The sequence below is a fragment of the Chenopodium album genome, chromosome 20 (assembly GCF_948465745.1).
Source record: "Chenopodium album chromosome 20, dcCheAlbu1.1, whole genome shotgun sequence".
Lineage (NCBI taxonomy): Eukaryota > Viridiplantae > Streptophyta > Magnoliopsida > Caryophyllales > Amaranthaceae > Chenopodium > Chenopodium album.
In genome coordinates this window covers 25,440,549-25,467,369 of record NC_137853.1, presented here as the reverse complement: position 1 = coordinate 25,467,369, position 26,821 = coordinate 25,440,549, and the positions used below count along the sequence as shown (strand labels likewise).

General features: G+C 33.7%; 2 protein-coding genes across 2 annotated transcripts; both read right to left on the bottom strand.

Moving 5' to 3' along the window:
* Window positions 1-12,963: 12,963 nt before the first annotated feature.
* On the bottom strand, window positions 12,964-15,851 carry LOC145596926 (LEAF RUST 10 DISEASE-RESISTANCE LOCUS RECEPTOR-LIKE PROTEIN KINASE-like 1.2). The gene is made up of 4 exons (XM_081653119.1): window positions 14,841-15,851; window positions 14,449-14,484; window positions 14,070-14,321; window positions 12,964-13,859 (listed from the first exon to the last, which is right to left on the bottom strand). The coding sequence occupies exons 1-4, from the start codon at window positions 15,637-15,639 to the stop codon at window positions 12,964-12,966; spliced, it is 1,983 nt and encodes a 660-aa protein (XP_081509245.1). The 5' UTR covers window positions 15,640-15,851.
* Window positions 15,852-16,345: 494 nt separating this feature from the next.
* Window positions 16,346-26,577, bottom strand: LOC145596925 (LEAF RUST 10 DISEASE-RESISTANCE LOCUS RECEPTOR-LIKE PROTEIN KINASE-like 1.2). The gene is made up of 7 exons (XM_081653118.1): window positions 25,533-26,577; window positions 22,227-22,320; window positions 18,576-19,141; window positions 18,273-18,289; window positions 18,035-18,167; window positions 17,689-17,955; window positions 16,346-17,470 (listed from the first exon to the last, which is right to left on the bottom strand). Exons 1-7 carry the CDS (start codon window positions 26,335-26,337, stop codon window positions 16,548-16,550), a joined length of 2,805 nt encoding a protein of 934 aa, XP_081509244.1. The 5' UTR covers window positions 26,338-26,577; the 3' UTR covers window positions 16,346-16,547.
* Between the last annotated feature and the right edge of the window lie 244 nt (window positions 26,578-26,821).

Below are 26,821 nucleotides of genomic sequence, written 5' to 3'. Positions count from 1 at the left end.
TGACTTCTGATCTCTCTTTCAAGAAAATTCTATAAGTTTGTTTTGGAAATTTGTGAAGCGTAAATGAGAATCTGAGGGGTAAAACGCCTATACATGGGGGGTAAAAGAAGGGGTATTCCCGTAATTTACCCAGAATTTGAAAAGTTGAAATAGGCGGTAAAATTACCACCACTCGTAGCGTGACACGTGTCACAGATGCCACGTGGCGTGCCACGTCACATCTGTGAGGGGCAAATGTTTAGGGTAATTTTACCCCTCACACGTGGCCCAATCAAAGGGTGACACGTGTCAGCCTAGGAATGGACCAAAATGGTCCAATCCCTGGGTGACAAGTGTCTTCCCAGATATCAGGGGGAATGTCGGCCTTCAGGCCCAAATCCCGAGAAAGCCGCAAAACGGCGCAGCCCATCTCTGATTAGGGTTCTGTCACCTAATCAGGGGCACAAATCCCAATGACCCTATAAATAGGGAGATTCCCCTCTTTTGGAGGGCAAGTTCCTTCATTTATTACACACAACTGTCCCTTTGATAGAGACAACTGAGCTAGACAACCTAGCAGATCCCCTCCTAAATTTCCGCACCTTTTTCTCCTTCAAGTTACTAACTTGATCGTCGGAGGCGGAACACCACCCAAACGGTGTCTCCGTTGGTTTTGCAGGTACAGAAGCTTCCCGGACCAGTCTTTGAGTTGTAACTCTCCCGAGGGACAAAAACACCCAAAACAATTAGGACTTCAAAAAGGGAAAGTTATATAAAAAAAAAAAAAAAAGGAAAGTGTATATTTAAATCAAATTCCATGATCATATCTTTTCAAAAAGGATAATTAAGATATTTTAGAAACTTATAGAAGATTCTAATCAATCCTAATTAGTTTAGGAATAGGATTAAACCTTTGGACCCTCCTCATGATCATTGGGTCGTAGGTAAAATCCGGTTTGGGCCCAGTTTAGTATTTTGGCCATAACTTCCTCAATATTCATTGTAATTGGGCATATAACATATCGTTGGAAAGATCTCTTCTAGCCCTATCCAAATATACTATTATTGGACCTTAATTATGGATCAAACTAAACTGGATTGGACGTTTTCATAAAATAGATTGGGTTTTCGAAAACAGAAAGAAGGATTTTAATAAAAATTAACCGCAACACTTGACATTTACACACTTTCACCTCATTCGATTATGGTTCGACGCAAAAGGTATTCATCACTGGGTTTGGTTTTGGGGAGACACAAATGGGTGTCTACAGTTAGGTTTTTAGAATTTATTGATTTGGTTAAATTTCAAGGGTGGGAATATTTGTCTTGTATCCTGCTGCAATGACTGAGTTTTGTTCTAAGTTTCAAGTAAGATAAGGAAAAATCACTAGTTTGGTTAACAAAAAGAAAATTGAATTTGATGTGGCAAAATTAGGAAAAATTTTGAAAGTATCAAATGATGGGTACGAAATGTATTTGAAAGGAAAGAAAAAAGTGAAAGTAGGGAATTACTTAAGAGGTGATAATGTTGAAACCCTAGGAGGAAAAAGGGGGAAGAATGTCATGAGCCACAATGATTCGAGTCCCTTGAACCAAGTTGCTTTTCAACTTGGTTCGAAAAACAATTCTGTCAAGGACACAAAAGAAGAGTGAAGCTTGTTTGATGGATATGGCTATTATCTTTTGCCTTTCTCAGAAAATTAAAGTGAACTTTCCATCTCTAATGTATCAACACATAGCACACTGTGTTCCAGGGAAGACCAAAGTGGGCTATGGAGCTGTCTTGTCTACTGTCTTTGAATCACTAGGTGTGAAATTAAAAGGAGTTTATGAGGCTTTGGAAGAGAAACCTGAGAATGTGATAGATGGTGGGACACTGCAGGGCATCATTCTAGAGGTTGTGAATGGAAAAGTTAGAAGAGTTGAAGAGAAAAAGAGTGCAGGAGGAAAAAGAAAAAGGAAAGAAGTTTCAGAGTAGGAGACTATTTACTAGTTCTGCTCCTAAGACAACAATGGAAGAACCTCTGGAACTTGATGTTGAGGAAGACAAGGTTCTAGCTGGGCAAGTTACAGAGCTGGTTAATAGGGTTGAAGTTGTTGAGAAGCAGATCAAAGCTGTAACAGGAAGGGTGCAAAAGTTGGAGCAAACTGTGCATAAACTTGAGAGTAGTCTCAGGTCTTAGAAGCTGGAGTTCTAGATGGCTGTTAAACGTATATAAGACAAACTGGAAGCTTCAGCACAGCAAACCAAGAAAGACAACCGGAGAATCTTAGAGCTCCTTTAGACCTGATTCACCTTCAATCCTAGCCTAGCCTGATTTAGCCTTTTCTTAGCCTTTTCTTATTTAGTCTTTGAACATTTCAATTTCTATTTTGTTTAAGTTTTGTAACAAATTTATTTTGCTTTGTAAAAATTTGTTCAGTAGGATGTTAAATCTTTTGACTTATAATAGAATACTTTTGGAACTGCTTATACATGTGTGTTAGTGTATATTATGAATGCTTATGCAGGAAAGTGGAACTAACTTAAGGGAAGTGAGTAGCGCTGCCTTCAGTTTCCCACACTCGAAGAATTGCTTGTGGGGCTGTGGCTAGATGCTTAATTACTTGAAAAAACAAGACTTTTTGATAATGCCAAAAGGGGGAAAAGAAGAAGTAAACTTGGATGCTGAAGTTGTTTGGTTTCCAGTTGAGAAAGTATCAGAAATTTCTCTGATATGATTCCATAGTAGTTTAGTTTATTTTTGTTTATTTGACTTTGTTTATTTTTGTTTCTTTTAATTCTGTTTTTTATTTCAGTGTGTGTTTACTTTCATTCAATAAACCAAAAAATACAAAAAATACGACTATCTATTTTGTTGAACTTATTTCTAGAGTTTGCTTAACTTTGTCATCATCAAAAAGGGGGAAGTTGTTGAAGCATAAAGGTTTTGATGATGAGGAACTTAAACTAAAGCAAACTCGACTAATAAAGGTTTTCAAGTATATGATTAGTTTAGGTGAAGTTGATCATGGTGATGGAAGAAATAGCTGGAACTAAGAAGACATGAAGAGATCTTTATCAAAGAAGTTAAACAAATTAGAAGATTCTCTAACAAGAACAGAGTTTCCTAACAGGAACTTGAAGACAGCAAGATAAGGTTCAATTCTTTGGTGGAACTTAACAAGTTTGGAGCCCAAGTAATCTACCTGAACAAAAGCGCGGTGCAGCTATTAATTTAGTTAAGGTTTTATCTTTCTAGATTATTTGTTAATATGTTAAGTAGGTTATTGCACGAAATTTATTAGAAGCGTGACAAGTTGGCTTGCTAAATAAAATAATACGGAAAGTAATAAAAGATAGTTTTAGGAAAAGATTTTCTAAAACTTTATTTTCTTTAAATCGGTTTGTTAAATAGATAATTTTTTATAACAAAATATCTTTTTATCTTTATTTTCCGGAAAAGTTTTTATTCATGCGATTTACATAAAATCGTGTTTTAAGGATAAGTTAAGCTAACTTATTTATCTTTTAGAAAACCTACTTTCTATACGAGTGTGACTTGTATAAATAGTAGAGAGCAAAATGGTTTTAGGTTTTTGTGAGTTTATGCGTGAAGAAATCACTGTGCGTAATTGAGTAAGTTTACCGAGCTTCTAGCTTGTCATATTAGTTTCGGATTTCGTGCATTGCTTGCCTGACATACTAGGTGTCGTATATTAGTATTGGGTTGGGTTATTAGGGTGAGTCGATTGTTTATTTCATACACAGTTTTATAAGCTTCTTGGTGAGGCTGAGAGTTTGTACTTTGGCAGTACATGTAGTACTTTGGTAGTACGAGTGAATCTAAGTGTGGTGCTTAGGTTTGGTAGGATAGAGTCCTATCAAGTAGCAATTCCAGTGAGGAACTAGTGAAATTAAAGGTTCGTGTCTAATAGGTTGTAACTTGGTGTTTTCTCTATTATAGTGGAATTTGTGTGTTTGAAATCCCTAAGGCAGGGTCGAGGTTTTTACTTTCAGTTGGGCCCTGGAAGGTTTCCTCGTAAAATTTGTGTGTGCTTGCAAGTTCCTATATGCATTGTTCATTAGCCTGCAAAAGTAGTCATTAGGAACTCAATACAATTCACCCCCCCCCTCTTGTATATATCCTCTCAACTAACAGGGAGTAACATTATGAAACAGAGAGAGTATATAATTGAAGCTATAATTCCATTAAATAGTACGTTTATTGCATGTTTAATAATGTATTTATCTTGTTTAATATATGAGTCAATGATTTAATGTATTTTGCTTTCTATAATGAGTGCTAATAGATCCATGCTTCTACATGTTTCAGTTTTTTTTTTTAAAAAAAATTGTTTTAGCTTTAGGCTTTTGATTTTCGCTGCTTTAAATTACCTAGATTTTATATGGGTAATATCGTTGCTTTTATACTACTAGAATCTTTTTGGTTTGATCTTTAAAGTCTTTTGTAGTGATGGTGTTAATTTTAAAGTCAAGGAGACTGTCAGTTTTAAATTATTGATTAATGAGTGCGCTAAAGAGTGGAAGTTTGTAACTAAAAGGTGTAGAATTTTCAATAATCGATTGGCCAAAGCTAATAGCCGTTGTATGACAAAGTTTATTAGAAGTCCTGGCTCCGCTCATTTTGTAGTAAGTTTTAATAATATTGTCAATAATTTGAGGATGGTTTAGTGACTGTAGTCTTTTGTGAATTGGAAATGAGATTAGTTTGGGAATACATAATCAAATCGGATTGTAACTTGTGGCCATTGTGAGTGATTCAGTCTTAGAATAGTTTGTTGCGGTCTTTTGACTCATATCATAATGAGATTTTATGCTTTGCGATTGTAAATCAGTGACTTTGAGAAGATTTGATTGTTTGGACAAAAATATACAAAGGTTAGCGTTTAGTGTTTATCGTGAGGCTCTCCTATGGTAAGGACTGCAGAGCTGCAAAGTGTAGATTAGAAGTCATTAGATGTCCATTTCACAATTTATCACTAAAGTCTCTTTGAAGAAGAAAGTCAACATACAAGAGCACATTTTAGTTCAATTTAACAATCTAGGGGTTGGTTTAATTTCATAACTATTTAATTGACGGTATAGACTGGGAACTGGAATTACTTCAATTTCGCACCCACACTAGGTGTCAATTAGTGTGATAGTTTAATTCTCTAGAGTTGGGTATAGTTTCATCTCGAAGATAAGCCAATTACGGCGAGGATTTGAAGTTGGAGGACCCAAAACCCAGAAAAATTAGCGAAAGATTATGAGAAACAAAGAGAGCGATGATTTCTATTGATCACTTTTTTATGGATGAAGTATTGAATGTTGCAACCTTCTACAGTTTCCTCTTCTCCAACCAATTCGATACATCCTGGATTCTCCGACACAAATTCGTACTTACTTTCTGACATAGGTCCAATCATCGTTTCATTACAACATTATTCGAATACCTCGCACAAAATTCAAATATCAGACTAAATATGCTCCTCCTCAAGAGATATTACGCAAAATTTTGACTTTTTCTTTGCTGCAATCTCACTGATTTACTCTTGCTGCCGGCGACACCATCCCTTTGAGTAGGATGGGTCGGTATTCTAACCACTCTGTCAGTTTTCTCTCACTCCTCTACTATCAAATTAGTGTAATTTTTGTCACTAATATCTCATTTTTGATTGATTTTCTTGATTGATTATTAATTTGGCTATGTTGATGTATTATTGAATGAGATTGCATCAAATGATTTATTTCAACTTTTTTTTTTTCAATTTTACAAAATAAATGAGTGATTTTCATGCTGTGACTTGTGAAAGGGTATATATCATGATTTAATGTGATCAAGGGGATTAATAGAAACTGTGTTTGTTGCAAATTGATGATTTCAAAAATTTATTGCAAGACATTGTTTTTTTATTATTGTAAAGTTTTATGTTATAATGTAGTGATGGGAGGACATGGGTTCTAAGTCTAACAAAGGAATTTAGGGAGTAGAGGATAGTGATACATAAGCAAAATCGAGTGATATCGGGTCCTAAGATCAATGAAATTCAACTCTTGGAAATTTGCAGTAGAAATTCATAAGCGAAATCGAGATGTATATTTGCGTGAAAACTGTATTGGTGAAATGTACATTGATTATTCTTTCACATGACACAAGTTTCATTTATGCAATCATGTTGATGAATGAGAAGTTTAGGTGTCTATTATGGTATGTTTAAGTGATCATAGCAATTTAGGAGAATGTAGTATCTTATCTGCATATGTAGAGTATGTAGTGAAAGTAAAAATAGTACTCCAATATGGTAGTTTCATGAGATAGTAGTGAAAGTTGAATTACTGTGAGGAATATTATGAGAATAAGGCTGCTGGGGGGAAGAGACATGAGATTTTGTGTAATAACACACAATGAGATTTTTTTCTTAGGTAGGTGAATCAATTATGTAAAAATGAAAAGAAGATTTGCTGTATTTTCAATTTAATTTTTTGGGAAAATGAAATTAATTGAATTTTTTTGTTGATTTTTGTAGGAATGTATCTTATATCAACATATCGCGCCTAATGAGTTTGTGTTACAAAGAGGCAACTGAGGAAGCTAAATATGCTACCTCGAAGAGAAGCCAATTCAAGCGAGGATTCGAATTTGGAGGACCCAAAATCCCAGGAATATATACTGGTATATAATTTTAGAAATTTCAGTCAGAGTAATACCTTTATATTGTATTTACAGTATAAGTGTTTATTGGGCTTTTAGATTTTGTTTTTTGGGTTTGAATTATGTGTTTGGTAGGGGAATAATATAGTGGCAGAACTGCACATATTTAATTAATCATTGTTCATCATTTCAGCTCTATATGAACATTACCCCCTTAGTCTAGCTCTAGCTGGAAAAGTATTATTAATTATCTTAGTTTAATTTGTCCCAATTAAAGTAAGCTTTATTAATTGACATCTTGTTGGGTTTAGTTTAATGGTTAATGGTTGTGTATATATAAGATGTCGGAATCAAGAAGGGGGGTTATGGACAAATTAGTTGATTAGCTGAGTATAAATGCATTAGTATTTGTTCTAGGCATTGGAAAAGGGTCTTGCCTATGGCCAATGAAAAGGGTCTTGCCACACTAATTGACTACTTAATAGGTTTTTTGAAAAAATGGAAATCAGAACATAAAATAGACGGTTCCTATGGTGCTCTTTAATTTCTTCTATGCATATCTAATCCAATTATTAGAGCTAATGTCATAGAAACCTTGACCTGTCCTCTTATTTTTCTTTCTTGGTTTAGCGGATTGTAGGCGTCGCTCGAAGTGCGCCTACGTTAAAGCATGTTGTGAATATGCTTGGCACTCATAGAAAGTGGGAATTGACATATACGATTAGGGACACGATTAGGGACAAGGAAAGTAGGGAGCCGCCAACAAGTTTTTAAGGAACTTGTAAACCGTTCACGGATCATTTAAGGCAACCACGATTAAGGGACAACGAAGGCAACAACGATTGACCCGTGAAGGTTACACCCCATTCATAATCCATGAGATTACTAACTCCATATGGTTCGGAACCACTAAAGGAGGATCGGGGATGATGGTACGAAGTGAGTCATGGAGTCACATTCGCCCGTATTGGCCTCTACTCGATTCTTATATTGAAAAGTATTCCTGTGATCTCAAAGGCATACAAACAAAATATTTAATTTCCCCCAAACTATTATTATGCTAAATTGGTTTAATATTAATGCAACACATAATTCTTATTATTAGTGATCACTTCGATTTAATAATAAGATTAAAAGAAACCTAAACCGGTTGTCCAAATTATCTTATTAGTCGTGATTTTCAAATACATATTCTCTTTAACATGAAATATGGTGATCATAATAATAATAGAACAAACATTAATATTGGAAGCAATCTAACAATAATAGCGTTAATCAAATCCAATAATAATCCTCATCATGATATTAGCAATAAGAAATAATAATAAGAGTAATTAAGTGATTAATTACTCACTTTCCGTGCGTTCCTTTAAGTTGCTACATCATGAATAAATTGTTAGTAACTTTAATAAAAATAAATCAAATTGAAATTAAATTAAATAAAAAGTAGAGTTGATTTGGTCCAAACCCTCAGTTAATTCTACCTTTCACGCCTTGGTTTAAGTATAGAACTTCTGGTACTGTATGGACTCCTTAGAGTGCTTGAGGGATGTAAAATGAGAGAATAGGGTGGCTAGAGTTTAGGCAAGAGAGAGAGAATGATTTTTGGTGTAGGGAGAGGAAGAGAATATTTTGATGATCAAGCTTGTTGATGATTGAAAAAGGGGAGATGACCTCTATTTATAGGGAAAAAAGAGGGGGTCGAATCAAGAAAAGATGAGAATTCGAATCGGATAAACTCTTGCGATAGACAGCAGTTTTCGCGGTTTTTGTTTTTATCATATCTTTTGATCTAGAAATTGGAATACGATGAATAAGATATCGTTGGAAAGCTCTTGAAGTCTACTTTCTAATCCAATTATAATCAGATTAAAATATTTTGTATAATAAAAGATATGGCCGAAATAGTGGAACGGTGTCAGTTTTGGATAGAGTTTCGTATTTCTTTTATATCTTTTTCGTTATTGCTCGGAATTAATATTATAATATATCATTAGAAAGATAATTTCAAGAGCTATACAACCATTTAAGAATCAGATAAAAACTATGAAGCACGAAAATAATATCTGTCAATCTTTGAACGTCTTTCAATTCGAATAGAATTACTAGAGGAGTTTTATTCTATTTCAAACTCTTTAATCTTATCTAGGATAATTAAGATCTTTTAGAAGCTTATAGAAGCTTCCAATTAATCCTAATTGGATTATGAGTGGAATTAAATCATTTGGACCCTCCACATGATCATTGGGTCGTAGATAAGGTGGGCTTAGGTTCGATTTGGACTCAGTTTAGTATTTTGGCCATAACTTATTCGTTATAACTCGGATTTGGGCTTATAATATATCGTTGGAAAGCTCATTTAAAGCCCCATCCAAATATTTAACAATTGGACCCAGATTATGGACCAAAATAAACTGTTCTAAACGTTTTTATAAAAAGGGCACGAAATGAATGATTTTTAATGGATACGAAATGAATTATTATGGGTTTAAAGGCACGAAATGGGGAAAATAAGTAATGATTTGGGAAAATGGGCTATGAATTAAATTTGTTTATGAAATGAATTGAATGGAACATGGATTTAAGCACTCTAAAGATTAAATACTCAACCCGACCAATAATGGCGGTAAAAGGTTGTTCATCATTGGGTTTGGTTTTGGGGAGACATTTTTAGGTGTCTACACGGATCCTTTGGGAGGCTTGTCAAGTTTTGACTTTAATTATATTGATGGTAGCTTCGATGGCATCTTCAGCTCTCAAAATTACATCAGAGGTGAGCCTGTCAGGTTAAATATTTAACTGACAATTTTTTTTTATCATAAATCGATGTTAGTGAAGATCACTTTTTATCGGTACTGATCAGAGAATTGACATAATATAACTCAAATTAGACATGCATAAATATGCATATTGAACCTATACACCATCGACAATGCCTGAGATAGAATCATAGAGTGGAATAGTTAAATTGAATCAATATTGGACCAAAAAAACAATATTAGGGACGCTGAGTAATATACCTTTCTACCAAGCTAATTTATGGAAAAATACCCTTTGATTTTCCTTAGATTTTGTTATTTAGGTGTATCTTCAATGCCTCATTAATTTGATTACCTAATTGCTTGATCTTATCTGATTTGGTTTATTTAAGTTGATTTATTAAGTGAGGTTTGTTTGATGTTTGAGGTACCCATTTGGATTGAATTTTAGATTAAATTTGATCTGATTTTTCTGGGTTTGAGAATTTTGGATCTGATTGTGATGCTTTTTTGATAATTTTTCATACTTTAAAAGGTTTTGGAAGTTTATAAGCTAATTTATTGAATGATTGAGGAGTAAGAGGCTGATTGTGTGTTTTAAGGTCAGCAATTTCTCTACTATGTAGAAAAATAATTTGTTGGTTTGTAATTTGGATTTTAATAGAAAATATATTTAGAACAAAACAATCAACCATAAGGTAGAAGGGGGGGGAGTAGAAGATAAAGAGGAGAGAGAAAGGGGGGAGAGGGAGAGGGTTAGGTGGTAAAAGGGAATAAAGGGCAGGCTAGGAGAGAGGAGGAGGGGCACACCATGAAAACAGAGGGGTCGAGAGAAAGAAAAAGGAGTAGGGAGAGAAATAGAGGGTGAGAAAAAAGGTCAGGAGTGAGGAGCCGACAGAAGAGAGAGAGAGAGATAGCAAGAAAGAGGAGTTAGGAGAAAGAGAGAGTGAAATAAAGAGAGTGAGAAACAAGGCCACGAGAGAGCAATAAGGGTTAAAAGAGATAGAAATAGAACAATAAGGGAAAGTGGGGCTACGAGAGAGAGAGATAGGTTGGGGAAGAAAGAGAGAGAGGGAAGGCGTGGGAGAGAAAGGGATAAAGAAGCAAGAAGCTGAGAAAAAAAAAAGGGGGTTGGGGAGAAAGAGGGGGGAGGGCTTGGGGGAAAAGGGAACAAGTGTAACCTATAATTATCAATGTCTTTAATAGGATAGGGACAAAATGGATTAGAAAGAAAGAAAAAGACTAAGAGAAAGAGTAAGGGGTCATGGGCTTATAAAGGAATTAATGAGTGAAATGGGAACAAGTTTGACCTATAATTTTGAAAGGCATTAGAGAAAAAAAAAAAAAAAAAAAAAAAAAAAAAAAAAAAAAAAAAAAAGTGGGAGAAAAAAAAAAAAAAGTGGGAGAGAGAGATAAAGAGAGAGGTAGAAACAATTTAAGAGACCAAGAGACCATTCTAAGTGTTTAATTGTTGAAGAGACTTAGATGCTATGGAGGAAGGAAAGAGATGGAAAAAATGGTATGTGAAATGAAGAAGATAAAATTGCAATGGGTTTGAAGGAAGGAACATAGATGAAAAAATATTTAGTATAATTTTACTCTAATTAATACACTATTCTTTTACTTGAGCTTTATAACTCTTTGCTACTCAGTACAGTCAATACCATACCGTTAAAATTTGATATAATTATTATCTTAGACAATTTAATTAATTTTTCCTTTTTTAGATTACTTCGACATTGTTGAATGTTTTCCCCCTTTCTTTTGTTGAATCGCTTGTTTATTAATTGTATCACCATTGCATGTTTACACACATAGTGGAGTGATTAGTACGTATGATGGATTTCTGTTGTAAAATCAATTGTGGGTGTTCTATATATCACATGTGCCTTGTAGGATTTGCTTGTAAAGGATATGGTTATATTTTGTGTATCTATTTTTTGTTCTCCTGTTTGAGTTTGGATTGTCTAGGATTTGCGTGTAAGTATTGCATTGAAGTTTTCCTATATTCTGCTTTTCTTATTAACTTGTACATACATGGAAATGAGTTTATTTTCATTGAATTCAAATTTTTCAATATGTTTGGCAGGAAAGTAGTGGTTTTTATTTGCTTATTTTATTTGATGTTGCAGGTTGATAATCATGTTAGTCGAGGATTTGAAGCCAATGAAGGATATCGACCATACGAATGTTGCTTGATCTTAGATGTGAGATCAAAACCAATTAAGCAAGATGAGTTGTGATATGTGTAACAGAGGATAGTGCTTTTTATAATTCAGCAAAGGTAGCTTTTACTTCCACAAAGAATATGTTGTATAAGATGCAGCCTTCAATGATTTATACAATATTTAAAGGGTGAGCAAATTATTTTAGGGAAATGCAATTTGAATATGATGTTTAGGAGTGAGAAAATTCTTTGTGGGTGAACAAATTAATTTAGGGTAATTTGTATATGATTTTTAGATGTAGGCAAACTATTATGACATTTGGAGAGTGAGAAAACTACCTAAAGGTGGCTAATTTTGTATGATTTCTAGGGTTTAATAATTTCTATAGGAGTAATTTTAAAAAAGGTGAGGTACTTTGAAAAATATTAATATACTTATAGACAATATGAATAATATTTTCTATGCTTAATTACAAAATGCTTAATTATTCTTACATTTTGCACAAACATCAAATTATAATTACTTAACAAAACAATAACAATCGTTTCTACTCCTTAACTATAAATACAATAATAAGTATTATTACACATTTACTTACAGTACTATATTACCGATACTTAATATTAGTTTATTGGGCTATCGCGCGCGATGGCACAACTAGTTAAAGTAAAAAAAACAAACAATACATTTTAAATATTAACGATTAAAGATTCAAGGGAATATACAAAATCTTATTGATTTAAGTTGTTATTATTCCTCAATTTTTTGCTCTATTTTTTAGGTTGCATATTCTAATTTATTTTATTATTATTTTTTTTTTTTATTTAAGAACAAAAATGTTAAAAAAAAATAAACAGGTATGGTGGGAAAATTTTTAGCGTGAACGCAACGAGTTATTATTATCTAGTATTGATAACAAAGATAAAAAATATTAAATAATGATCATATGTTATTTTTAGAAGCAGGCACATCATTTAAGGACATTAGATTAGAAAAAATAGGGACATCATTTAGGGAAAAACCCACGGGCCCAAGGACGTACAACTTTTTTATTAGCAAGGTGGCAGCAACACCAAAATCTGTTTAATTTGTGGCTTGAAGAAGCTCATACTTTGAAGTATTAATTAATATTCCAACATTTTAAACATTTTTTCTTTCATTTTAGATTTAGATAAATTGTGGACTTTATGAAAGTAAGCTTGTATAAGCAAACTTTTATGGGCTTACTTTTAACAATCAGCACAGGGCCTTCACATACCTTGAGCAGAGAATCAACTACGTCATTACGTCATTGTACTGTGTTAATTACTCAACCTTAAGTGGGCAGAACAATGAAATGTTCCAAAAATAAAAAATGATCATTTACATTTTCATTATTTTGCTTTAGAATATTTATTTACAACTACAAATTAATTAGATTTATCTACTCTCAATTTGAGTAGATTCAGCCTTGTCGATTTCGCATACTACACCACCATTTAAATTAGTGGCAGCATCATTAGAGACGTCTACTACGAGTTTAGTACATTTTTCATCTTGAATTCTTGTTAAACATTTCAGAACTTCTTCCATAGAAGGCCTTGCTTCACTAGTAACTTGAAGACATTGGAAAATAAGATCAGCCACAGCAATTACTTCCTCGGTCACCTTAGAATTCTTTTTGATCCCGAGCTTAGGATCAACAAATTCGCTCCAAGCACGCTTTAATATCCTGTTGATAGCCAAACTCGACAAATTGATTTCTTGTCGAGTTCTGTTTCTGTCGACTGCAGGCTTTGCTGATATAAGCTCAGCCAAAACAACTCCAAAACTGTAAACATCGCTTTTATTTGTTAACTGGTAACATTGCTGATACTCTGGATCAAGGTAACCTGGGCTTCCTTGTGGCATTGTTGATACATGGGATGCATCCAAAGGAAACAGACGTGACAGGCCAAAATCCGCTACTTTAACAGAATAATCATTGTCAAGCAGGATGTTCTTTGTTTTGACATCACGGTGTATAATATCAGAAGAATGAAGGTAAACCAAAGCACTTGCGGTTTCTATTGCAATTCTTAGCCTAATAGGCCATGGAAGGGATCTCGCTTTTTCTTGCTGCCCGTGCAGATGGTCTGCAACGGTGCCATTTGGGACGTATTCATAAACAAGCATGAGCTCAGGGCTCCTACGAGTGGTACATCCATATAGTTTGACAAGATTTTTGTGATCCAACCGAGTAAGGATCTCAAGCTCGTTCATGAATTGGGCTACATGTTTGTTCTGCTTCTGATAGAACAGTTTAATTGCAACTTCTCGCCCATTTTGCAATACTCCTACACATATACGAAGAATAAACATACATATCAGATCAGCAAGTAATCTACTTCAACATTAAGGTCAAATTTGTGACATGAAATGAAGTTAAGCAATTACACCACCAATGTTATGTAAGAGTATTGCTCCCTTTTGAGAGAAGACTAATCAGTTGTACTTGAGAGAAAATAGTGAAAATGACTAGTGTTATAAAATTCATAGTTCCATACCATGGTATACAGTGCCAAATCCGCCTTTGCCAAGCTCTTTAGAAGGCTCGAAGTTATTTGTGGCTTGAAGAAGCTCGTTATATGTAAACAACTGAGCTCCAAAGTATGAACTTTGTTCTTCATCAGGTGCTATTGATAACTGAGAGGTTTTCCGGGAGGTAAAGAATGACGATGAATGGTAATGTTGTTTACCTCGTACAAACACATATAACGTAATCACAACAAAAAGAAAGCCAGAAGCTACTCCTATTCCTGCATCAAAAACATATGTTTATGGAAATTTGTTATTCGGGTTGAAATAATTACATGTCCTGCATATAATGAAACAAAACCAGAAAATTAACGAAAGAGTTGAAGTCCTTGTATATGAAATTGTTACCTATTCCGACCTTAGCTTCTAGGCTCAATCCTTTACCTGCAGTGTACAAGCATCCCAAGTTCAGAAAACAACAGACAATTTATGCGTTTCTAGTTAACTAGCGCAGCCCAACTAATTGATATGAGAGAATATATGATTCCATGATATAGAAGAGTCTAAATTCTTCTGAAACTAATCCAATTAGTAGTTAGGATAAAAGCAAAGAGGACAGAAATAAGTCATGATTTACTTCTATATGAAGAACGAAATCAACTGAAGTAGTAAGTCCTTCCTTTTAGTACAGGACACCAGCTTTTTCACTTTCAGAATCAAATATGATGATCAAGAACAATGAAAAACAATATTTCTAACAAAGCAATATAGTATGCTTGAAGGGGAGATGTAAAGCATACTTGATGTGTTATCAGTCGATTGAGGGCAGACCGTGGGATGCAATCCACTACTGCAAAAGCAAGTTGACCGACTTATAGTCATGTTGTATACACAAGCTCCACCTGAAAGAGTACAATCCTGGCATTGACCTTGATCAATAACCCATCTGACCTCAAAACCGGTCTTTAAAACATCGCCAACTCCTGATGAATGATGAGAAACCAAATCGTTTAATGCATCTTTATCGGCAGGTACATATAGCTTCACACCACATATTTTTCCTAGCTGATGCTCCCAACTATCCGTGATCACAAAGAAAGAAAGGCGATTTGGGTACCTTTGCTCACAAGAAAAGGTAAAGGGTGCTCCCTCAAGAGGTTTTAACTCTAGACAATCGTAGAACAAAGTAGCATTTCTAACATTGGAAGTGTAGTTGAAAAGGGCCAAATCCAAGGTAGTGTTGTGCAACTCTCCTAATCCAGGGCATTCACTACGCGAAAATTCTTCATGAACTATCCTCAAGGTGCTAGTGTTATAATCGATATCAATTACATTGTACACCCGAGACATGATGTTTATTTTGAAAGTACTACCATCACAAGAAAGGTTGAAATTCGGATGGCCACAATATTCAGGGCGTCCATTTCCCCAAAAGGGGTACGCGATTTTAAGGTGTGATGTTCCACAAGTACTGCTTGACTTAGACATGCACATTTCATATCTCGAGTCATGATAATCTCCTGAGTAGACATTGTTGTACAAGGTTATGAAGATTACGAGGAACAATGATAGAGGAGATCGAAGAAGATTTGGATGCATTGATTTTTATGTGGTAGCTAGTAGCCGGCACGCAAGGTTGTGGTAGGAGAGTAAAAAGTCAAATTATGGTATAAGATAGCTGATGATAATGATGATGAATAGGATATGCTACCTAATCGTTATTCCAAAAAAAAAAAAACCATTGTATAACTTTTCTATTTATAATAAAAATGATAAAATTCATTACAGTAAGCATATTGCAGCCAAGTCTAAAGTGGTTCCAAGTTTAAGAAATAAACAATGGCAGAGATGCAATTTATGTCAATATCAGTAATTGGTCAATGGTCCTCTATTAATATTTTTAAATACAAAGGTTGAGCTAAATTACAGAAACATTGCTTGTATGACCAAAGAACTAAATGTTGAAACTAGCTTGGAATCTTGGATGACAAAGATAACAGTTCAGAAAGAACTATGCAGGATCACATGAACGGGAGATGGATCGTATCCCACTGTTTCGATTGAGAAAAAACAGTGGGATACGATCCAATTTTGCATAAAAGCAAGTTGATTGAATGGAAGTCATATCGTATACACAACATCATACACCAGACATGTAACAAATGACAGATGCGAAAGCTATTCATGCTCCTGTTTAGAGTGAATTAGATGTTTAAACTTCTGATTGACTAAAATTGTTATTATTTTTTTTTTGAAGAAGAAGAGTAAAGTTATTTATAGTCATGTAGTTAAACTTCTGATTGAAACTCATCTTACAACTTTGTAGTCATAATTGTCATAAGCATCAAACAAAATCTAGTTGAAGTTACAATTAGCTAGTATACAGTATGTAATTCTATACAATCATATCTTTTGATTGGTACTTAACACTTTCTTCTTTCTCCTGCTTTGAATAAGTACCATAAATTTATTACTCCAGAGTAAATTTTGTAACAAAGAATTGAAGATCAAACACTAGCATTAACTTTATACCGCGTAACCAAACTATCCTCCCTTGGTGGTGAAATAGGCGACATATCACCCTTCAACATAATGACATCGTCATCAGGAATGTCAACAACTTCCGCCCTATCCAACTCATTATCTTGTTGATTTTGTATTTTCAATAATCTTTTCAGGACTTCATTCATCGAGGGCCTCATTTCTTTCGTACCCTGCAAGCACTGAAATGCCAGTTCAGCTACAGCAGTTATTTCCTTCTTAGCTCGAGTATCAGACTGAAATCCAAGAGAAGGATCAACAAATTCATGCAAGCAATTTTGGATCTTAGCAACTGCCATATTAGACAGGTTAATCTCATTCCTCCTCCTTGTGATGTCGACAGCAGGTAAAGAGGATATAAGCTCAGCTAACATAACCCCGAAACTGTAAACATCACTTTTCTCGGTCAGCTGGTAACACTGATGATATTCAGGGTCTACATAGCCGGGGGTCCCCTGAGGAGCTGTTGATACATGAGTAACATCCAAGGGGAAAAGCCGGGAGAGCCCAAAATCCGCTACCTTGACAGAGAAATTAGCATCAAGAAGGACATTTTGAGTCTTGACATCACGGTGCACAATGTCAGAATCATGCAGATATACCAATGCACTTGCTGTTTCAGTGGCGATGCTTAGCCTTCTTTCCCATGACAGCAACCCCTTTACTCTTTGTTTCCCATGTAGATGATCTGCGACAGTACCATTTGGAACATACTCGTACACAAGAAGAAGTTCCCTACTCTGACGAGAAGTGCAACCAAAGAGATTGACCAGGTTCTTGTGGCGAAGATTTGCAAGAATTTCAACCTCATTTAGGAACTGCTCAGCTCTTTTGCTATTGTTTTCGTACAGGCGTTTGATTGCCACTTCACGCCCATCCCGAAGCTTGCCTACCAGAATAGAAGGAAGTTTGTTAGACACTAAAGCAATGAATTAAGTTCATGACTTCATGTTCTCTTCACCTGATTTTTACCGAACATAAATTTTCTAATAGATCAGAGCAAATCAAAATCAACTAGAAGAAATAAAACAGATTTTTTCTTATTAAAACCAACTTTTTACTGATTAATCTGATAACAAATATCATCATAAACTTAATGTACCATACCATAGTAAACCGTGCCAAATCCGCCCTCTCCAAGCTCCTTTAAGGGATTAAAGTACTCTGTGGCTTCTTCAAGTTCCCTGTAATTGAAAACATGGACTCCGAATACAGTGCTTCCATTTAGTATATGTAAACTTGATGCAGCAGATGAACGACTGTATGACTTATTGAGAGTCAGCAAATTGGCAGAGGAATTCTTCTTCTGATGGCGGCGATATAAAAATAAGCACACAATACTGCTCAGAAGTACAGATCCTAAAATTCCTGCAACTGTGTAAACAATGTTTTCTTTTAATTATTATCCAACAATCTGGAGCTGCAAATCTGAAATTGGTAGGGAATAGGTTACCTAAGCCGATTGTAGACTTGTTAGGCATTTTCGAACTTGACACTTTCGAACTTGACTCTTTTTGACGTGACTCTTGTACACCTGAGTCCAGCGGACCTGCACCTAAGGGCAATGGAAATATAGTAGTGAGTTTATATACGAGGTAAGTTTAATTAATAATGTAATATGGTAATCGCAAACTGAATTTGAAGCCAGTAACTAGGAATGTAGACTATGAATTCCAGAGAGTCTAACAAACATGTACAATATTTGTACCTGCAGAACAGTCAGTTGCATGAATAATTATAGACATTATTAGCACAACAGTCTATTGCTGTGTAAATTTATGCAACATAGGGTAGCAAAAAACATATGCATCTCTACTTGACTACTCCTTGGCTAAACACTGGCATCCGACATACGAAAACACTTCAAGTATTGATATTCAAAGACATCATCATAAGCCGAATTAATGAAATCCACCAGACTACATCTGATCCTTAGCTTCTCTTCACTCTAACACGAAATATATATATAAAAATATAATATATGAAAGAGATACCATCATTGCAGGTTTTGGGATGGGTTTTATCCTTGCAAAAGCACACAGATTTATCATCAACCAAACCACATCGCCCACCACTAGTTTCGCACACACTACAATCATTTAGAGTCCAATTCAATGTAAATCCTTGACTCAAAATTTGCTTGTAGTTCATCTTCCAATAACTACTTGCACCATAACCGTGATTGCCTGAGTCCACATCCATATCTAAATCCACTGGTACTGCAACCATGGACTCACACAATCCTAAGGAATAGTTTTGCTCAACTAAATCCTCGAAATGGAAATCACCAAAAGACTTGTAAGTGGCATTTTTATTGTCTACACCCGATTTACAGCTTATAGGATAGAACACGTAGTATGTTGTAGGAAGATTTGAGCAGTTATAAAACAGGAAAAAATCAGCAGAATTTGTGGTGAAACTAAATGGTGTATGTTCAAGGGTTAAATTATTCGAGGGAGTCGGGCAAGTTACAGAATCATCATAGACAACAGAATTTACCAAATGAAAAGTGTGGTTGAGATAATCAACATGGGTTATAACATAATCATTATCTGAAACTCTAAGGATTGGAGTTGTATTGTTTATGCAGGATATGTTAAAGCTTGGATGGCCACAATATGATGGTTGTTTGGTTGGTGTCCAAAATGGATAACTTATACTCGAAAGATTGCCACAACTTTGAGGGGCACAAAGTGTATAATTTTGATTTAAACTCCGGGTTTTGATGATGAATGAGGCGAAAATGGTGATGAATATGTAGGATGACATTGTGTTTAAGAAGTTTTAGGTTGCATTGGAGTGATAAGAAGAGAAATACAGAGGATTGAATGGAATGAGAGGAATAAACAGGATGACAGAAAGTGTAATTTTAAAAGAAGTGTTAAATTAATAGAATGTGTTGAACTATTGACACTTGACATACAAGAAATATTAGTCCATGGTCTTAACACTCCACTAATCACCAACCCTTAAAAGTGGATGTTGACATACAGGCTGCTGTAAGTTCTCTAAATTACCTTAACTGTTAGGTGCAATATTCTAATTCCACAGTCATGTTACAGAGTTATGGTTAGAGTCCCACGATTGATTTTATATTCTATTTGGTGTTATGTTCTATTTGTTGTAGATTTTAACTTAAAAGTATAGAATTAGGAAATAATAAAGGTGTGTTTCTGAGCGATTTTCATTAAAATGCTAAAACTGAAACTGATTTTTTATATGCATTGGTATAAAAACTAATTTTTCACAATGTATCCCCTTAGGATTGGCTAGAACTGCCATGCACATGAAAATCAAAAGTTAAATAATATACTTGCTCTATTGTTTAATAGATACAATGCTTTGACTTTTCACTTCGACCATTTAAATTTTTTTTGGTGTCTAGAGAGCCACAAGAATAGATGATGAGGATCGACCCCATGATCTTCTGGAATCGGGAGGGATGCTCTAACCACTTGAGCAATTCCTCACTCTCACTTTGACCATTATATTTTTGACTACATATTAGTAAAAATTACTTCGTATATAATTAAGTTTGCTAATTTGATTATATACACTTTGATAAACCCTATAACAAGTAAAACGATGACATTAATATTTGTATAGTAATAAACAAAAGCGGTCAAAGTTAGAATATAAATAGTGTAAAAAGTCAAAGTGATCATCATTAAAAAAACGGAGAAAGTATACAAAAGCAACATCAAAGTGGCCGCCATGTTATTAATATAACTATTAATCATTACTAGCAACAATTAGTCTCCAGAGTCGGTCCATTGCTCCCCTTATAACAAAAGTTAAGTATGGCATTATGTCAAGCATCAACACTAGTCCAAATCTAGTGCAGGATCAAACCAATTGTAATTTAAGCTCAGTGCTTACACCATCATTTAAATTATATTTTTACCCAAATTGTCAAATTATACTTAACCAAATTGTCAAAAATTACACAACCAAATCGTCAAAAACAAGAGAATACTTGAGAATATATCCATGTTTTTCAATTTGGTGAAGTGGTATGCAAGCATGTATAAGTGGTGGGGCAAGTGTTGCATATACAAAGAATGGAGCTGCTCATCTTTTATAATTGTTTTGGATATTCAAAGACTTTCTGTCGTTGAACCGAAAGTGTGAGTGGCCCAACGCTTTACGACTTGGCTGTTCAACATAGAATGTATGGCAAGTAATTTTTCCTAATGGAAGGTTTCTATGGTTGCTAACTTGCTACTAGGTTAGTTAGTAATAAGTTACTTCACGTCTTCACTTATCCGTTATAGCTTGTGAATCGTGCAAAATTTAAACAATGGGTATTTTAGACGTCGAATTTACTAAATATTATACTTGTATTATTCAATGGTATTTTAGTGCGTGATACACAAAACATATTATATAAATTTTAGAAAAAAATTGGTTTAAATAATTCAAAATCACATATTCTTATACTTCGTACTTTGCATGTGGCTAGCCAGCCACTATGGGGCTATTTTGTGAATGTTTTAGGAATTACTCGCTCAATATTACGGAGTCACTCGGTCAGATGGTTAGTGTTTTAGGGGTTACTTAATTAGTATTACAAAGGGTTATTTGGTCAGTATTTTAAGGGCTACTTGGTCAGTATTAAAGGGATAACTTGGTCAGTATTCTAGAGGTTACTTGGTTAATATTATATTCACTCTATTTTTTTATGGGATAGAGATTAGATTTTACGGAGTTTTAGAAGGTTTAAAAATATAAAATGTTAGTGGAATAGATAAGGTTATTATTTTATTGAAAAGTAAAGTGGTGTGAGAGGGAGCTAGTGGGGCCCATAATAAGAGTGAGAAATGATGAAGTAAGAAAGAGTGGGAACATTAATGGATAAAGATATACTTCCTCCGTTTCTATTTAGTTGACGCGTTTAATTTAGGCACACATATTAAGGAGGGGAGTGATAGTGAGAGAGAATAAAAAGGCAAGTGGGGTAGCTTGTAAATGCAAGGTAAAAAAGTTAGCCCAAAAGGAAACATGTCAACTAAAAAAAAACTTTCTAAAAATGAATACGTGTCAACTAAAAAGAAACGGATGTAGTATTGTTTTATTTATTTATTTATTTTTTTTTTTCTTTTAATAGCAATAAAGATATATTATTAAATTGTACAAGATTTTCAAAAATGGAACTATAGCTTAAAAAAACGGACGAATATAGTAACTCTAGCTTATAAAAAAAACGAAAGGAGTAGGAGTAAGGCCCCATTCTCTTCACCTTATTTTTGTTAAAACTGAAATTATTTTTACTGAAACAAAATTATGTTTGCTAAACTTAAATTATTTTTACTGAACTTAAATTATTTTTGCTGAAGTGAAATTATTTTTACTGATTTTCTATTATAATTCTTCTTTAAGAAAACTAAATTTTACTGAACTGAAATTATTTTTACTTAATATTATTTTTTTAAGGTGAAAAGAACAGGGTCTAACTCGATCAATTAGGGGTTACATTAATCTCTAACATGCGGCTACATAGTGTGGCCAACTGCACACAAAAACGCACTGTTATGAAATTCGACCAATTTCCATTGAAATCCATACTTTGGATTAATCTTTAATAATTTCAATTTTAAGAGTATTGACTCTACCAGCCCTATATATCAGGTAACCGAACATGTTACAGTAAGTCACTTGCAACCAACCCTCTTCCAAATCCCATCCCAAAAACAGCCCCAGTCCCTAACCCCACCTTGAAAACCACCATGTCCCTAACCCCTGGCCAAAATTCAATTAAAACTTTTGTAAATGTTTATTCTGCATTCAGAAACAAACTAAAGTTTATACTACATTTAGTGACACTATATCATCATCTATAATTATCAAGGATTTTTTGTAAATAACAACATTATACTTTTTAAATTGTAAAAAACTACCTTATAAAAAAATATGGTAAGAAACTATTTATAAAACACTAAATGTTGTAAGTTGCTACATGTATCGAACTTAATGATAACATGGAAGGGGAATTGAGGGTTATGAGGGGGCTATTGGGGAACTTGGAGGGAAAAGGTGGGAATGAGATAGGTCATTAAACATCTCTTGTTCAATAATGTAAGAACGGACAGGGGGGTAATTTATTAAAACATTTAGTATTAGTAATTAGTTTCTTACAACATTTTTTTAAAACGTAGGTTTAAAAATTCTCAATATATAAAATAGATTTTCAACCTAAACAAAAAATAAAATAAAATAAAATAAAACAATTATCAATCTATATCTTATATTAAAAGCGAATAATTAATGACATACCTTGTGAAAAATTTTCCCGACAAATTCTCTTTTTTTTTCGCAAAATATTCTAGAAAACTATTTCTAGTCTAAGATATATGATTTCCAATTTGACAATCGTATTTATTCCTATATATCTTTCATATATTTTGTATTATTAAAAAATGAATATATATTAAGTAATTATTTAAATTTCTTTAAAAAATAAAGTAATATATAATTTAAATACTATACTAAAGGGAAATCAAAGATGACATGTGTCATCTCTAGGTTAGAAACTTTTTCGCCAAAAGCTTATTTTTTGGTCAAAAATCTTCTTAGAAAATATTTAATACAGAGTATATGTAATATTAAATTTTCCTTCCCATTTGGTCATTTGGTCATTATTCCTTATATATTATACTAAGGGTCTGTTCACATTTACTGAACTGAACTGATTGGAGCTAAACTGAACTGAACTCTGATTGGAGCTGAACTGAACTGAACAGAATAGAGCTGAAATTAATATTTTATGAGAAGGAAATTAGGAGCTAAACTGAACTGAACCGAACTGATTGAAGCTGAACTGAAATTAAGCTGAAATGAACAGGCCCTAAATCAGGAAATATATTTTAGTCAATTTTAATTATTTTTTTATTTATTTTTACAATTTTTAATTTTAAAAATAAATACGGTACTAATTATTGTGTTACACAAATAATAATTTTTGAAATTAACGTGTGTGGCACGCGAACTAACCGAGTTATATTATTATATATAAACTAATAGTAATAACAAAAATAGCACACTTTGTATATAGGATTCGGTTTGTCATATGATTGATATTTTAGGAGATTTGTTCCTGCAAAATTCATGTGGAAACTTCCATATTACGTCTTGAATCATGCTTGAGCAAATTAATCATGTTGTAATCATGGTCAGAAAGATGATGATGCATTCATTAGCTAACATAATTAGAGTGGTCAACGACGACAACAACAACAAAGGCAATTTGAAGGTGTTTAAAGTACTCCGTAATATACTTATCTTTTGTTAACATTGGATTAATATCATAAGAGTGAAATGTACGTCGGTGCACTACTCCTGATGAATTTACCATTCCATTATCATTCTTGCTGAACAATCAATATCATATCAAATACTCCATCTAATTTGTCCAAAATTATATTGAATTATACAAAGCATAATTTATTAGAAGAAACAAAAATTCGTATCTCTTGTCATGTGGTCGATCACCAACTTCCATGAATTGACTAGTATAATGGTAGGTGTATGAAAACTATTAACTACTGAACTAATACATACATATAATAATGAGAACTACTTCGTATTAATTTTTTAATATAAAATAATAACAAGCATTATTAATTTATAAATACAGAGTAGTTCATCATCAAAAAAACTAAATATAAATTTGAAGTAGTTCGTATTATATTAATGAAAATCTAGCCCCCACCAAAAATTTGGAAGAAAAATGTAAATTTAATGAAAATTTATAAGAAAGGTGCTTTTAAGTGCGTGGTTCATTTTGTTAAATTATAAAGGACTTATTACAAATTTTAATTTGAATGTGATACAATAGTATTATGTTGATTACAAACTTTGCTTGAATGTAGTGGGATCCTCTTTTAGCTAAGATTAATTGGTGATTAGTGATATTGACTTTGTGAGTTTTATAGTATGTATAATATTATTGGTTAAGCTACTGTAGTAATGTATAAAGGTATAACGAGTTCATATATACTAACGAGTTGTGCCCAGTTAATTCCCCAGATAAACTAAACAAAATTTGTTTATCTAGGGGTATAATCGTCTTTTCAAATACCAGTGAAGGGATACATGCGTCTTTTCACGTACTAGTTCAGAGTTACATGTGTAATTTCCTCACCAAACAGTAAATGCAAGTTGCAAACAGTAATTGAAAAGCTCACGAAAAGTACTGAATAAATTACCACGCTTTTTCAATATATTTACATAAATTCCACCAAATTAACAAAAATTCGTTTATATGACCGATAAACTTTTATCGTATGCGTGAACACAAACAACCATGATGATTTTTTAAGATAAATATCAAATCTCGTGGCTACAACATATTGTTGGATCTACTTTCTTAAAAAGAAAAATGTACTTCTTATAATTTAGTGATATGTGCGGGTGACGTGTCATATTGCAAGATTTTCTGTAGGATCACAGTTTTGATAACTGATGAATATATTTGATTCAATTTGGTATATATTATGTGTTCCACAAATATATTCCACCAATTTACATGATCTTTTTCAACCACTATTGTGATTTTATACAATTAAGATAAATACAGTTATGTGAGATCTTGTTAGATTTCGTCTTGTAATATACTATCATAATATACTATTAGTCATACACACATTTTCAATTGTTATTTACACATACCTTCTAAGGCCCTAATAACAAAGGTAATGTTTGGAATATATGCAAAGTCCTCACTAATGAAGATGGCTATCTCAACTCTTGTTTAATATGGTCATTATGTAGTTTAAGCAATTAATTTCTAAAAAATTTCCCCAATGGTACTTATTATTAATTTCTAAAATTTTGTATGATCAAATTAGTTATGTTGTCAACTAATTATAGCTCTTAACAATAATCTAGAACATAAGAACAATGAATAAATAAATTACTTGGCATATAACAAAAGCAATAATATGGATGCTTACCCGTTGGAGCATATGCAGCATTTTGATGATGTCTATTGCAACTTGGACTACTGGCACCTTCCTTGCAGAAACAAACAGTCTGATTAACTGTTTGATTGTATCCACATCTTCCCTTGTCCTTCGTGCATTCGTTACATGGTTTATCATCGATCAGCCATTTTACCTCGAATCCTTTGTTCAAAACCTGTTCAATGTTTGATGCCCCATTCGCAATCTTTACTGCTTCAGACTTCAGAACAGGAATACTTATCTCAAAACTACAGTTTTTACTCAGCTCTGTTGACTCCTTGATCGCAAGATAGCCAATGTCGCTGTTCAATGGTGAGGGATTCGAATCATACGGATTTTTTATTGAACAACGAAAGCCATAGGGCGGATCTGGTTCTGACTTAGGAGGCAGGCAATCGTAGAAGAGGGTAGCATTCTGAGAATTCGCGGTGAGGCTGAAGAGTTTCTTGTTTAAGGTAGTGTTGGTCAACAGGCTTTTGTCGTCAGGACAGGGGCCTGTTAACAACGGTGGTTTTGCAAGGGTGAACACTTTATCAACATAATTGATGTCGAGGATTTCGTAAGTTTGATCATCGATATTGATAGTTAATGTCTTGTTGTAACAGTCCAGCTTGAAGGTCGGATGACCGCAGTAATCTGGCAGATTTCCATCCCAGAAAGGATATTTCAGCTGGAACCCACATGATGAATTGCTAGGAGGGCAACTGTCGTATCGTTCATCGGCTGATGCCGATGATATCAGGAAGATGGCGACGAAGAAGAAGATGACAGAAAGTACAAAGTTGTTCTGATACATTTAACAATAATTCTGCAGGACTGCAGAGGAGAAGTTTTGTGGTTTAGCTAATGAAGTTGAAGGGGAAAAGTTGTTTAGTTCAAAAGATATGACTAATTCTAGTACTTAATAATGGTAGTCATGATGTTATGATGATTATTGTATGGTTTTTTATTTTCCTACTAGTACTGCCTGCATTATATTAAACAATAATCTAGTCGTGTAGCAGTAATATAAAATTACACTGCTAACTTAGCTTGATATGATATTTGGAATAATAGTCAATAAGTCTATGTATGATAAAATTAATAATTGTTCAATACATTAAATTAAATATGAAGAAAATAACAAATTGAAGGAAAATAAATAATGTTCAAGGAGTAGACTTTGGTGATATCACAATCAGGATGAATGCTATGCATGTACTCTAGCTGTATGAAATCAGATTCCTATGAATATGACAGCAATTATGTCTCTTATTTAAGAATTGTACAACCTTTTGTTT

Coding starts and splice junctions, on each gene's coding strand:
- LOC145596926 (XM_081653119.1), bottom strand. CDS start 15,639: ATGCATCCAAATCTTCTTCGATCTCCTCTATCATTGTTCCTCGTAATC. Junction 14,322..14,448: donor AGAAGCTAAGGTCGGAATAG/GTAACAATTTCA, acceptor TTTTTGATGCAG/GAATAGGAGTAGCTTCTGGC. Junction 13,860..14,069: donor ATTTGGCACTGTATACCATG/GTATGGAACTAT, acceptor GTATATGTGTAG/GAGTATTGCAAAATGGGCGA.
- LOC145596925 (XM_081653118.1), bottom strand. CDS start 26,337: ATGTATCAGAACAACTTTGTACTTTCTGTCATCTTCTTCTTCGTCGCC. Junction 22,321..25,532: donor TGCTGCATATGCTCCAACGG/GTAAGCATCCAT, acceptor AATTTTGGCCAG/GGGTTAGGGACATGGTGGTT. Junction 17,956..18,034: donor CAAGTCTACAATCGGCTTAG/GTAACCTATTCC, acceptor TTGTTTACACAG/TTGCAGGAATTTTAGGATCT.